This window comes from Haemaphysalis longicornis, unplaced genomic scaffold, assembly GCF_048455015.1.
Source record: "Haemaphysalis longicornis isolate Haplotype H1 unplaced genomic scaffold, Haemaphysalis longicornis Haplotype H1 scaffold_16, whole genome shotgun sequence".
In the NCBI taxonomy this organism is placed as follows: Eukaryota; Metazoa; Arthropoda; class Arachnida; order Ixodida; family Ixodidae; genus Haemaphysalis; species Haemaphysalis longicornis.
Window position 1 is genome coordinate 21517953 of NW_027526266.1, and position 13726 is coordinate 21531678.

The following is a 13726-nucleotide window of genomic DNA, read 5'->3' on the forward strand; positions in this document are numbered from 1 at the left end:
TGTATTTTTCTGAATTAAATTTATTAGCTGATTAATAAACAATAGAGATGCTAATGTTTCTTCAAATAAAATCCTTTGGGTGACGTAGAGAAAAAAAACAGCGCACATGTTAACAGCAGCCGATCGTTTCAGCCACGCTCGTGTCTTAATTAAAAGTGAGTCTTGCCAAGGGTGCCGCCTATTGTTATACAATTTGCAGTATCAGGGACCAACAGCGCTCACTGAGCTGCCTATGTGCCGACCACAAACGCTATCACCTGCCTCACAAAATATTGCTTCATAGGTGTCCAATAAGCCTACTTTCTAAACAAAATATTTACTCAGAAATTTCACTGGCAAGAAAAGACAACTTCTGTGAGACGATTTATGCGCAAGCTGGACAGCGGTAACCACAACTCCAATATTACTTCCATAAGCAAAACACCGCAGTAACACTGCAAGCACACCAGACTGAAAAAAACCGGTGAAAGAGAAACAACTGTTCCAGTTCTTTTATTCGGATGAGGTCGGGGAAGAGACGGAGGTTTTGGTGCTTGGTTAAATCAGGATAGCTTACACAACTTGCTAATTTCCTTAATCGGAGTCTTAGGATTTGTGTAAGGCAAAATGAAATTCTCCATGTAGTGGGCCACATCAGCAAAGAACATTGTAGATGATGATGCCCTGGCAGCAGTCTTGGGAACACCGATCACGATGCCGAAAATGGTCCAGACGTCATTTCGGCGATGCACCACTGGACCTCCGCTGTCACCCTTGAGGTGTAAAAAACAATATTGGACTATTCTAGTTCTTCCTTGCCCCTTTTTTTAAAGGTTATGAAATCCTACTTTGACATATCGTCAGCAATAAAGCAGACCAACGTCCGAAAAATGTCATTGTGAAGCCGTCTTGCAAGGCGATTAGCCATTAGGTTCCATGACGTTGTCGCTCTATAATCGTTGTTTGCAGTGGCAGTGGCGTTGTTATGGCAGTGTAATTGGCAACACCGGGACAAAAAATGTCTTATCCACAACGTTTCATTTCTTTAAGTAAAACTTTTGTGGAACGTGGAAGCATTAGGCGTGCATTTTGCAAGACGGTTGCCTACCACTGTGATTGATGAGGCCTACGTTGCCTTAATTTATTAATTCACGAGCATAGTTATTGGCACAAAAGTAATGTTTCTAAATTGTAGAGTCGTGGCCGTGTACTTTTAAAATATTCACAACCACAAAAATCCCTCCGAATAGCCGACTAGACCCTCTTTCCCACGAATGGTTTATTTTGGTTTTACCTGCCTGTAGACAATATCGGCTTAAATGAGCCGTCAACTTGAACCACTAATCATATTTCGTCAAAGGAATTTTCAAGGCTGCTTGCCTAGAAAGCTTTCCACCTCCATGTTTGCACGTATTCCTTGTTTTTACGAAAAATGGAAACCTGGAGATATAGTAATAGATGTAATACAATAAAGCACGCCAAGCTAAAGCGAAGAATCTGCAATGACCACGCGTGATTCTTTTGGATGATGAAGCACTATTACTATTACGGATGTAGAAAAGCATGTCAAGTAGAAAACAACCCTCAGTGACAACGGCATAAAAGCTTTTTCAACTAAAAAGAATAGCCCCATGCCACCTAGACAGAGTTTTCGTTTCTCTTGAGCGGCGGCTTTTAGCAAAAGTTGTAGGATTATATTTTTAAAACCAGCAGTCTTCAGCAGTGCTAAACTGATGTCCCTTTGTCACCATTCGGCGTAACCCCTTCAAGCAGAAGCCTTATTATTTGGGAATGTGAGCATCTGGCTCGCAAGCTCCTACTACTAATAGCGGAGGGAATACGGCTGGTCACTTATGGCCGGGGCTTGTCCCTCTTGTAAAAATTGTCGCAGCGCAGTCAGCAATGTCTGTTCCCCACGCGACCGTTCAACCAATGAAACAAAAGCATGTGAACTATAATTAACACGGCGAAAATGCAACGCACAAAACTTCCCGCGCAAATCTTTCGAACTAGAAATATATGTGGAAATTCCCGAGTAATGATTGTCGCATAGAGCGTGAGCATTCCCTTCAAGCGTTAATCTGTGAGCGAACACCTCTACGTTTGCCTGGGGGCCCGAGATCCTAGGAAGCAAGGCATTAAAGGGCCTTGTTATAAGTACTCTATATGTCCCGCATATTGACGCATCCTGTCACGCGTTCTCCGCGTACATAGGGACCGATTTTTCGGAAGCAGTCGCCTAGAATGATAACACATTAAAAAAATTGAGAGTTAATTTGACACAGCGCTAGTTGCCAGCATTTTCTGTTCTGAGGCTCTGCTAACTTTAGAAGCTATTGGTCACGCGCTTCCTTCCTCAAAATGCCGTTTTTTAACATACCTGAAAATTCCTTCGACAGAGTAGGAATCGCTCCTTCATGGCGGTTAGACTGTCGTAGAAATTCTGATCTGACTGCAGGTGGCTGAACTCTAGGCCCTGCTAGCACTTTTTTTCATTTGGCGTCATGATGGCGCAACACTCACCAGGCCAGATGATGCGTAAGCACGACTTCCGCAGAGAGCTCCCGGATATGATCCACCTCGAACACACGGCACCACCTCTGTCAAGCCTTGCATAAGCTCTGGTGACTTCTCTGACTCAGTATCAGCTGTTGCAGAAAAAAAATATCGATACATTTTTTTATGACGTGTCAAATTTCATTAGAATATTATCTCAGAAATATAACTCTCACTTCACTTTGATACAGTGCAAGTGTAACAAAGTAGACTTTGTTACTCCTCCTGGAAATATTAACGTGCAGCTCTTATTTAGCTGTGGCCTGGTCAGACAGTTTCTTCCCTTTCAAAATTAATCAGAGCAGCGATATGTAAGGAAATCAACTTCAGTGGTTTAATTCCCGGTAGGTTGCTCTGCACGCAAATATACAGTAATAAGCGTCGTGCAATGACGAAGCTTTTTTGAACTATCATACAAATTAAGTATCAACTGTCAGTTGCTTTCTTTACTTCAGCTCACGGCAGTTATCTATCGCGCTCCTCTTCATAGCGGGAGCAATATAGATAGGATATATCTGGGAAATTTATTACCGTCAAACAGTCAACACAGAGCAAAATATGAACGAAGAAGGAGCGAGTACTTCTGGAGAAGGTCAATGCGAATTTCTCGAAGTAATCAGACAGCGCCCTCTTACTCTCTTAACGATCTTCCATTACAATCCGCACTCTCTTAGAAGTATCTTTGTATTAATATAACAAACAACCGTTCACGACGCCTACATGTAGGAAGCGTAACATCCAAGGCTAACCGAATTCTAGGCTACCTCAAAATAAATTTTTCTCTCCCTCCGTTGTCGTTATTTTCATCCACAACACCCGTGTGCCTTAAGTAGAATATGCAGCATGTATTTGCGATACGTCTCACACAGCCTTAATATATCGAGTAAAGATCGAATAAACTCACGCAGACTGTTTTACCATTTAACGGATAATCATAATCATCATCATCATCATTATCACCAGCCTATCTACGCCCACTGCAGGGCAAAGGGCTTTCGAATTATTCTCCAATTATTCCGGTCTCGTGCTACTGCGACCAATTTATCCCTGCAAACTTCTTGATCTCATCCGCCCATCTAACTTTCTGCCGAACCCTGCCACGCTTGCCTTCTCTAGGGATCCGCTCTGTTACCCTTAATTGGCAACAGTTACATTGCCATCGCGTTACATGCCCTGTCCACCTCCATTCCTTCTTCTTAATTTCTACTAGTATGTCCTTAACACGCGTTTGTTCCCTGACCCACTCCGCTCTCTTCTTGTCCCTTAATGTTACACCAATCATTTTCCGCTCCATTGCCCTCTGAGTCGTTCTCAATTTAAGTTGAACCCTCTTAGTGAGCCTCCACGTTTCTGCCCCGCAGGTGAGCACCGGTAAGATGCAGCTGTCATGCACTTTCTTCTTCAGGGAAAACGGTAGGCTGCTATTAATTATCTGAGAATATCTGCCATATGCACTCCACCCCATTCTTATCCTTCTAATTATCTCTGCCTCATGGTTGGGACCCGGGGTCACAACCTGGCCTAAGTAGATATATTCGCTTACCACTTCTACTACCCCGCCACCTATCTCAAACCGCTGTGCTGTCCCGAGGTTACTGATCATTACTTCAGTTTTCTGCATATTAATTTTCAGGCCCACGGTTCTACTCCGTTCGTCTAGTGCGGAAAGCATGCTTTGCAATACATCCCCCGAGTTACTTAGCAAGGCAACGTCATCAGCAAATCTGAAGTTACTGAGGTATTCTCCATTAACCCTTACTCCCACCTGTTCCCAATCCAACGTTCTGAATACTTCTTGTAAACATGCTGTGAATAACATTGGATAGATTGTGTCTCCTAGTCTGACACCCTTCCTTATAGGTATTTTACTGCTCTCCTTATGGAGGATGATGGTATCCGTGGACCCGTTGTAAATATCCTCTAGTATTCTTACATAATGCTCGTCTACATCCTGGTTCCACAATACCTGAATGACTGCTGAGGTTTCGACCGAGTCAAATGCTTTCTCATAATCTATGAAGTTAGTTTACTAACATAGTTAGTAACATAGAACAGTTAGTTTGACAAAAATAAAAATACCTAGGTATTCCGCACCTTTCGCATCACCCTTACGTGTTTGCCTCTTTCACAAAACGTATGTCCGTACATTCACGTAGCGTAATTCGTGGAATTATCCTGTACCTTACATATCAGCTGGATGACGTCCCACACGTAAAATACATCCAGCTCAATTTAACGCCGTCATGCATCCCACATCATTCTTTACAAAAGTTTGCAAGGACTCGAACAATCTACCGAGTTCATTGCAACGTATAAAAGACCTTGTTCGTTTTAGAGGTGCTTTAAATGAGGCACAGTAAGTTCGCCACTGTGTGGCTGAATTGTACTTCCTTTAGTCCTCTGCATGAGTGCTCTGTTATTGTTTAATTACCTGCAGCCATTTTGTTCACTGATGTAGCCTCTTCCTTCTGCACGATTCCTACCCCGAGGGGAAAATAAAAAATGAAATGAAATACAATTTATAGCGCGATTAGCCATGCACCGAGAATGATTGGAGACGTAAACTAGCCGAGCCTCGAGCCCGAAGTAGGGCCATTGGCGGGGAGGCGCTGCGCTCGCAGTATCTATGGGGGCGTCAAGTCAAAGCTGTGCCGGCTGGCTTCTCTCTGCCAGACACGTCTATCGTGCGGCTTCTCAACGCGTCCGACAACCACTTGTGCGCGTTGTAACATGGAGTGCGTTCCATGGTCTCTTTTTTTTGCCTGCTCAAAGCAGCTGTGAGCCTCTCCAAGCAGCTCCGTATTTTATTTGCCCATAGAACGTCTAAGGCAGGACCAGTTTTGGGCTGCTTGGAGATGGTCAGAGCTGCTCTGAGCAGGCAAAAAAAGAGACCTCCATTTCACCCTTTAGACGGCTTCGTGGCCGTCTTCGCGTACATTCCGCTATATTAAGCCCCGTTCGAACTCGAACGAAGCAGTCAACGAAGTCTGCTTCGAAGAAACAGCATCGAAGTCAGCAAAGATGCAGGCTACCTCCCCGTATAAACTACTAAGTGACTCCAGCGCTACCTTTTTGTCTACTAATGTTGCGACAAATTAACTTGTTATTTTTATTAAAATATTCAGTATAATTTAGTAGCGGTGACAATGCTTTTCTGTAGTTTTTAAATTGCGTAATGTTTGTATAATAACGGTAACATTATTTGCGAAGCCTGCGGCTTGCGTTCCTCAACATGTCTGCTACAGAGTTGTCGTCTGCGTCGGTGACCGCTGCACCTTTCTAATACTTACTTTAGACGTCTAATTGGGCTGCATTGTAACCTGTCTACCCAGCTGTCCGCGAATTGTAACGAAGCCATGGAGTGCGATAGGAGTGCAGAGGTGAACAGACGACAATACAGGAGTGACCAGAAATAACGGCGATGGAATTCCCATGCGGGTGGACAACAAAAGGATCGCGCTAAGCCCATGCCGCTGCTAAAGCGAGCAAACGTGAACACTGAGACGGTTATAATTAAAAGCATGGTTGGCGCGGTGTGCTAGGGGATTAGGAGTTTCACCGTGTTCCGGGTTTCTGGAGCCAGAGCAAGGCCTTTGCAGCGGCCGGGTCTCATGTTATCCAGGAAGAGAAATAAATCCTCACGTCTTTAAACACAATTGTCTTTCATGGGCAAATTAAGAGGGCAATGTAACAAAAACGTTATTAGGGCAAAATATTTCCGAACAACCAAATATAGAAATATCTTAATACTTGTCAGAATTGTTGTGAAAAAAGGAAACATGGGCATCTTTGAGGCAAAACACCAATACATAACTGGTACTAGGCAGTGTTCTTTTAATTAAAACTACATGTGTGCTTGACACTTGTGGTGGAAAATAGCAAGAAACGTGTTGAAAACCTTGTTTTCGCCGAAAATTACAAAAAAGGTTTGTGCCCCAGTTTAGTCATCATGGCGGCATTTCAAGTAAAACAACCACGAAAGGTTCTAATAGATGGCGCGCGAGCAGCAGAATGCGGGAAAATGCATTGACTTGAGCGAACCTTCCTAGTAGCGTGGCAGGAAGGATACGCGACAGTAATAGTGTTAAAAATTGGCGGGGACAGAAGAGAGACTATTGTTTCTTACGAAGAGAGGAAGACCATTGTCTTTTGACATTTTCAGCGGAGTGAGCAGATACGCAGCCAATTCCTTTTTAAATATCCACTAATAGACCTTGAAGTAATTTTTGTACGTGCGAGGCTTTTTTGGCAACCAGCAAACCCTCCTCTTATTCTTCCGCGCAAATTTCGGAAAACGCTCATTAATTTTAAGTGGAAGTGTGATGACAAATTACGGGAAGCAAAAATCCTTATGACGCTTCACGTCACATCTGCGTGTTTCCATCACCGGCGCTTTTGGAGACCTTACCCCCAACTGTAGCTCTGACCGCACAACAGTCCGCGAACCCGTGACTAACCACAACTATCACGTAGTCGCATGTAGACCAGAACACTCATTTGCAACATTACTTCTGCGTTTTGTTCTCAGTTTCGTAGCTTTTACTTTGGCCGAAGCAACTTTACTTTTACTTTTGGTAGTTCATAACGCTTGAGTTCATTGCATTAGGACACAGTATCAGACTCGAACGGGCCCTCATATTTAAGGGGAGAATAGAGCTCACCCAACTAACCCAATATTGAACCTTATTGTACTAGCCCCCAGCCTTGCTCGCAGAAGATGCTCAGTCATCAAAGAAGTATCGCACATTCGTGCGGTTTGATAACACGATTGAAAAACAAAAACCCACCTGCGGTTGCACCCCACCCTGTGACGTAGAGCTTCGATCCGGCAGGAAGCTTCTCTTGTTTGCTCGGAAGGCAAACTGGCGATATGGTGCTAGTGTAGTTGACGCTCTCCTGCAGCTTTATGATGGCGATATCGTTGGCCGGTGACTGTGCCATGAAAAGGGACGAAACATGCAGACACACCCCGTAAATTGTAGCTCTAAGCACTTCTGCCTTGCCCTGCGGCACATCTACCTAAAACACCAATATCACAACCGAAAACTCTCTAGTCACCCTCTGCAATAACGATGTTTGACTGCCTCCCAAAATGCGTCCCTAAACAAAGGAATGGGGTGTTCATAAAAAACTTTCAACCACAAAACTACACAAAATATAACACAATCCGGTCGGTTTTGTCTCTTTACCAAAAAATATGTTAATATTGTGTTTTTCCAATGCATTAAATACCTTCATGACTGGATGCAAGCTAAGCGCCAAGAGGAACTATAGAATGCACGTTATTTTTTATATGATTCAGCGACTTACTTCCAACCCTGAGGAAAGGCACTTCACAATGTGAAAAGGTCTTGAGCACAAACGACAACAATTCAGGGCCTTTTCATTAGTTATAACGATGACCAGCGATGCTGGGAGCAGTGCAAGGAGTGGGCAAAACAAAACACGCTTCTTTGGAATTTCTGGTTAAACATACTTTCTAGTCAATAAGCTTAATGAAATTGGGAAAGAATAGATTCATATTGTACAGGACAAACAAGAGGCAGCTCGCTTCCCTCCCGTAGAAGGCCATGTACTGACTGCAGGCGGGAATTCCACACTATTTACAACGACGTTGCGAACTGCGTAACCCCGAAAAGTAGATGAAACTTGGCACAGCCTTAGAGCTGTCTTACCGGCTCGTTGTCGTGTATAGATTTTTTGATACAGTATCTCCAAAACAACAGTTACAGACCATTTTCTGTAACCATACTCTCTCCGTATATGGCCGTGTATTTACAGCCGACAGTACTGTTACGTTTACAACTTTGTGAACTAATTATGTCAAGTAAATAAAACTCGTCGTAAAGACAGAGTCGTTCTAGCGGCCTGTTTCAGTATGACTTTTTTCGAATTAGTTTGACTAAGCAAGTGCTAGAGTCGCTTTCTGTAACCATAGGCTCTCCGCGAAAAGCTTTGTTCTACGCCGATTCGTGCACGCACGATTTATTTTATGTGGAAACCGTTAGGCATATCTCCGCTGTAACAACTGCGGAATAGACGCCTGACTTAGTGTTGAATAAATGCACAAACATGGTGATATTATTGTGATAACGTCTCAAAGCGACCTCTTGCTCTGGCGCATTCTAGCCCTGGCTTCTTTCACTAAGCGAATGCGCACACGCTTCAGGGCGTTTCCGGAAGGCACGAGCGCTCAAGGCCCAGTGATACCTGCGGGCTAATTGAACTGTGCGGCTCTATCAGCTTCTTCCGCCGGTGCTAATCCTGGCGCAGAAAGAGGGACTTCTCTTTTTGAAGCATCCGAATCGAAGGATATTGCCGCCTCCTATAAAGTTCGCTTTGTCACAAAGCGTTCCTGCACGCGACTATTTTACGAGGCCAACATTAGACTGGGCCAGCTCCGCCGTGTTGCCAAGTAAAGTTTCGCCAACGCAACCTAAAGCAAATTCGATTTACCAACCATAGCTTGATTCCAATGAACCGTTACACTTACCAAGGAAGGTTACGTCGGAAACTTAATTTGGTGACTTGATCTATGCAAACACGCCGAAATAGAAATTAAATTTATCGAACGGGAATTGTTTGAGCGTCCAGGATAACGCTCAGAAAACATCCTTTATCGTCGTTCTGTTATCTAAAAAGTGATGCTGTCTGCCAAGCCATACGCAACCGTCCACATGGCAATGTCAACACTCTGCTGCAAAGACAGGGACTGTGTGAAGACAACCAAAATATCATCTAAGAAAGGCCCACATTATGTGTTGCTGCTATAAAACTATCCGGCAAATCCGAGCAGCCCAACACTTTCCAACACGAATTTGAGTACACATCTCAATAAGGCGCGAGAATGGTCAACTGAAGGAAAAATTCTCGACGTCATGGTTGAACATCATGATACGTTTCGCAGATATCTCCTAGAAGCCTTATATACAGCTAAAAGCAGCAAAACCTGTGTAAGCAAGCAGACCAAAACAAGCTTATGGGTGCATCGGTATAAAAAAATCATGTTTTTTGTGGCTTCGCAAAATGGTACAAAGCAGCTTTTGTGCACCGAGGACTTCATGTGCTGCTAAGGTTTATATATGTAATTCACATCCTCAAACAAAATTTTCATTTTTAAAAGCAGTGTTGTTCGTTTTTTCTCTCGTCTTTTCTCTGTCTGTATTCTGTGTAGATTTCCGTGAAGGCAAATTTCATTACATAGAATTCATCCGTTTCTGTATCCTAGACTAAGCAAGAAAAAAATATCTTCAAAGTTTTCCATGGCCAAAACTGCACCCAAGTGGCGTAAAAAACTTTTGTTCTTACCCTTTTGGCACCGTATTTGTAACCCGGATGAGAACACACTTCTTTGACTTTGTAGACCACTTCGGTATCGTCCGTGGCCAAGCGTGCATATGAGCCCAAGTGAACCCGCAGAGTTTTGGACTTCTTCTCTCTGGAAAGTCATGGTATAAAGGTAGAGACATCTCAACATTCGCGAGAGGGATCAGCGTAAATGGGTAGCTTCCATTCGTATCAGCGCCAGCTGTCTCTTCCCGGAAGCAAAACAAATTATCGTATCATAAGTAACGTGGAATTGTAGCTGTAAAGATCAATTTTTCTCAGAACTTCCAAGAACATATCAAGAAGAAAAGAGAGGCACATTTACAGGTTTCACGGAGCATGATTTGTTTTCTCAAGGAATCAGAATTGAATTGACACCCGCCGCGGTGGCTCAGTGGCTAAGGCTTTGTGCTGCCGAGCACTAGCACGCGGGTTTGATGCCCGGCCGCGGCGGCCGCTTTTCTGATGGAGCCAAAAAATAAAAACGTCCGTGCGTACGAGATTTTGGCGCACGTTACATATCCGCAGGTGGTAAAAATTACTCCGGAGCTCTCCACTACAGCGCGCCTCATCATCACCTGCATTGCGTCGCCGCGTTAAAACCTGCAATCAATCAATCAATCAATCAAAAATTGAAGTGACCGGTGTATAAGAGCTTATAGCTGAATAGGGATTCCAGAAAGCCTTAAGGCAAACAAAAAGTCAGTTTGTAACTTTAGCAGGGAAAACAAGTGAAGGAAGTAGCAGAGCAGTAAACTTACCCTACGCAGTGCGCTGCGGTCAGCACGTGCCTGTCGTCAATGAGGGCGCCCCCGCAGAAGTGGTCAAAGCGATGCGTGTAGATGCCCGCCTGCCAAGGCCAGCTACCAGGCACGGCGACTTGGCCGCCGTAGATGCGGTCAGCTGAGTCGAGTTCAGGTGGAATCGCTGGGGCTCCGCATCCTAGCGGACAATGAATATAATTAAAACACCCGTTACCCGCGCGCATAAGATCCGTGTGATGGCCACCCTGCCGCCACTTGGCGTATGGTTTTTCATTCCAGCGTCACTTGATGCTGGGAGGCGACTCAGAACTCGTGACGGAACCCATGAATCAAATTACTCCTACTGGCGCTTCCATACAACGCCATTCGAAAGCTATCACAATAAACTGTCATTCGGCACATTGCTTGCCCTCGCAGAAGGAAAGTGAAGCCAATCAGGCCGTAGCAAAATCTTTATCCGACGCATCCCGCACTGATCGCTTCGAGGCGAGCGCAAGCGACGTTAAATTGCCACATGCCAACAGCATCCCGAACACCATGGAACTGCTCCGCCTCCTTCCAGACGAAGGCACTAGCTGAATTGTGACTATGATAAAAACAAAGACAACGTCGACTAAACAAATCGCTATTATTGAATTTCCTGAGCAAGGTAATTCAATAATACTCCCATTACTGCGGACTTGGCACTCTACTGAGATTGTTGTTTCGCGAATAACGTGGTATAGAGTGGAATCTAAATGATGTCATAGTCCTATCCTATAATATTTTGTTTTTTCTTGACTTTTGAGAAACATAAATAATGCATAAAAAGAGCGTACTAATTCAACCAATCTATTACAGTAAATAACGTACACGTTGCTGTGTACCGATGCAACACATCCCTTCCTATGCCTGTTCGTTCGGGTTTGCTTGCGTTATGCGTTTGAAATAAGAAACCCCTGAGGAGAAGAAAGCACAAAAACGCCCTTACCAGAGTTATGTCCCAGACCTAGGGTAAGGATGGAGGCCAATATCCCAAGTAGCGTCCACATGACGACTGGTACTGTTGGATGCAAGAAGCCAGAAAAAGCCCGTTTCAGGTGGTGGCAATGAATACTTCGACTTGAGGCGCACTAATTATAAATCTAGGAACACAGCCTATCGGCACCGCCCACGTAGTTTTCAACAAAGGCTGTTCTTTATGGAGAAACGACGTTTGCGCAATTTAGTTTTACCTGCGCCCCATATTAAGGGCCCCCGTGAAGGATTTATGCATTGTTCGCAGAAGGGTAGGGGTGATGATAATGTGACGACGCTTTATTGCCATTTTCATTCTGTAGATTTCAATCCGCGGGCACTCTGAGTGGTAACAATTAGAAGATAAAGCTTTATCATCTACAGCAAAAAGAATTGACCTCGTTCTTTCGCTCACGGGATAGTGATCGCAGCAGCATGTCGCATGCTCGAAGGTCCGTCGTATCTTCATGCCCTATATGAGTGCCTCGTATCGGTAGAACCTCATACAATACGTGCACAATTTCTGTTCCCAGAATGCTACTCAAAAGGCCAAACATCAAAGACTGCTTTATTATTTGGGGCAATCAGCCCCTCGTCTTTCGCGAACATCCAGCGATATATTTACTCCACTATGCCTTGAGGCTCACCACATACCACACCGCTTCGTCACACCTAACGCGCTCGCGTAATTCATGCCCCCGACCACACCCCAAAGCACTGGTCGCTTTTGTTATGAACTGAGCTACACCAGAACTGCAGGAAAATTGTCTATATAGCACAATGGCTGTTGCGTCCAGAGCTCTGCGCTATAGCTGAAGATGTCTTTACAATCTGCGTCTCTCCCTGCACTACAGTCAAGCTGTTAGCTTACAATTTGTCAGTATCTTCTGGGCGCCTGCATGCGCGCAAAAACACGCCGACTGTCACATCTCCGCATGGCAGCACGCACTCTTCTAGTGTGTTGATTAAGGCCCTCCTGGGATTTTTCTCACTCAGGGCCTAACGTACGCTTTAAGGTTTAACGTCAATAAATGTACCCGCGTCTTAGAAAGCAAAAAGGCCCATTGTTAGGCTAAACGTCACGACTAATATATTGTTGGGTATAACAGGGGCCATTGGGAATACACACACGGGCGTATTGGCTAACGCTTACCACAGTAGAATGATTTGAAACGTTCGTTTCGACGTGGTTCTCTGCTTACGCCATGCAGTGGACAGAGTTTGGGGAGGGAGGACAGTTGAAGTACAGCAGCGGAATGCTGTCGCCCAGACACGGTGTGCTTTGGACCGTCGGTATGAACAAACAAGGCTGAAAACGTGCGCTGTCTTCCACCTCAAAAGAAAAGCAGCGGTGAGAATACTACTTGGGGCTCGAGGGAAAGGAAAGGGAAAGAAAGTGCACTGGGGATAGTATTGAGGGCGGCGGTGAGCTCACCTGCGTACATCCCAGTGTGAGGGAGGGGCAGTGTATTGACAAGGAAGGAATAGAGCATGGTGCTAAAGAGATAAACATGCAAAGAAGAACAAAAAGGTGGAGCTAGGTGAGGCTAGCACCTTCGTCCGTCCGGGCATGTCAGTCAGTACCACGTCAGTCCAGGCTACAGCCCCTCCGTGAGTCCGTTGGTCTCCAGACAGTGGAGAAGCTTGCCGAATACTTCAATACTTCCCACTGGGTGGCGGCAGGCCCCTTCGGGAATGGTAGCTCATTCATGCCAGCGCAGGGAAAGCATTCACGCTCAGGGTTCTGTGGAGTTCTACTCTCGGTGCCACGTGCTGGTGGCAGGAGCAGAGTAGGGGCTCCAGAATCTCTGGTTGCGTAAAGTCTGCACATTTGGGGCCGTCCTTACGCATTTGTACGTGTAGGCGTTGCTCCAAGCTGTAGTAGTCGACCCTAATTCGTAGTAGCCGGCAGCGAGCATCCCTGCTGATGCGCGCAGGCAGCGGCAGCGGTGCCAGGCCAGTCAGTACAACTGGAGTCGTGGTGGATCGTCTGCACCACGCGGGCAGGGACGGTGCTTGCCTCGTCGAAGATGGTGACACCCCGGGAGACTGGCGGAACTACCTGCACAGGGTGTCGGCGGCCTCGTTGCCCCGGCTGCCGCAGT

The 13726-nt window shown here is 45.2% G+C and overlaps 1 protein-coding gene across 1 annotated transcript; it reads right to left on the bottom strand.

Annotated features, from left to right (window-relative positions):
• Positions 1-483: 483 nt before the first annotated feature.
• On the bottom strand, positions 484-11750 carry LOC144166169 (chymotrypsinogen B-like). The gene is made up of 6 exons (XM_077695771.1): positions 11596-11750; positions 10623-10803; positions 9844-9973; positions 7323-7467; positions 2503-2627; positions 484-752 (listed from the first exon to the last, which is right to left on the bottom strand). Exons 1-6 carry the CDS (start codon positions 11654-11656, stop codon positions 543-545), a joined length of 852 nt encoding a protein of 283 aa, XP_077551897.1. The 5' UTR covers positions 11657-11750; the 3' UTR covers positions 484-542.
• Between the last annotated feature and the right edge of the window lie 1976 nt (positions 11751-13726).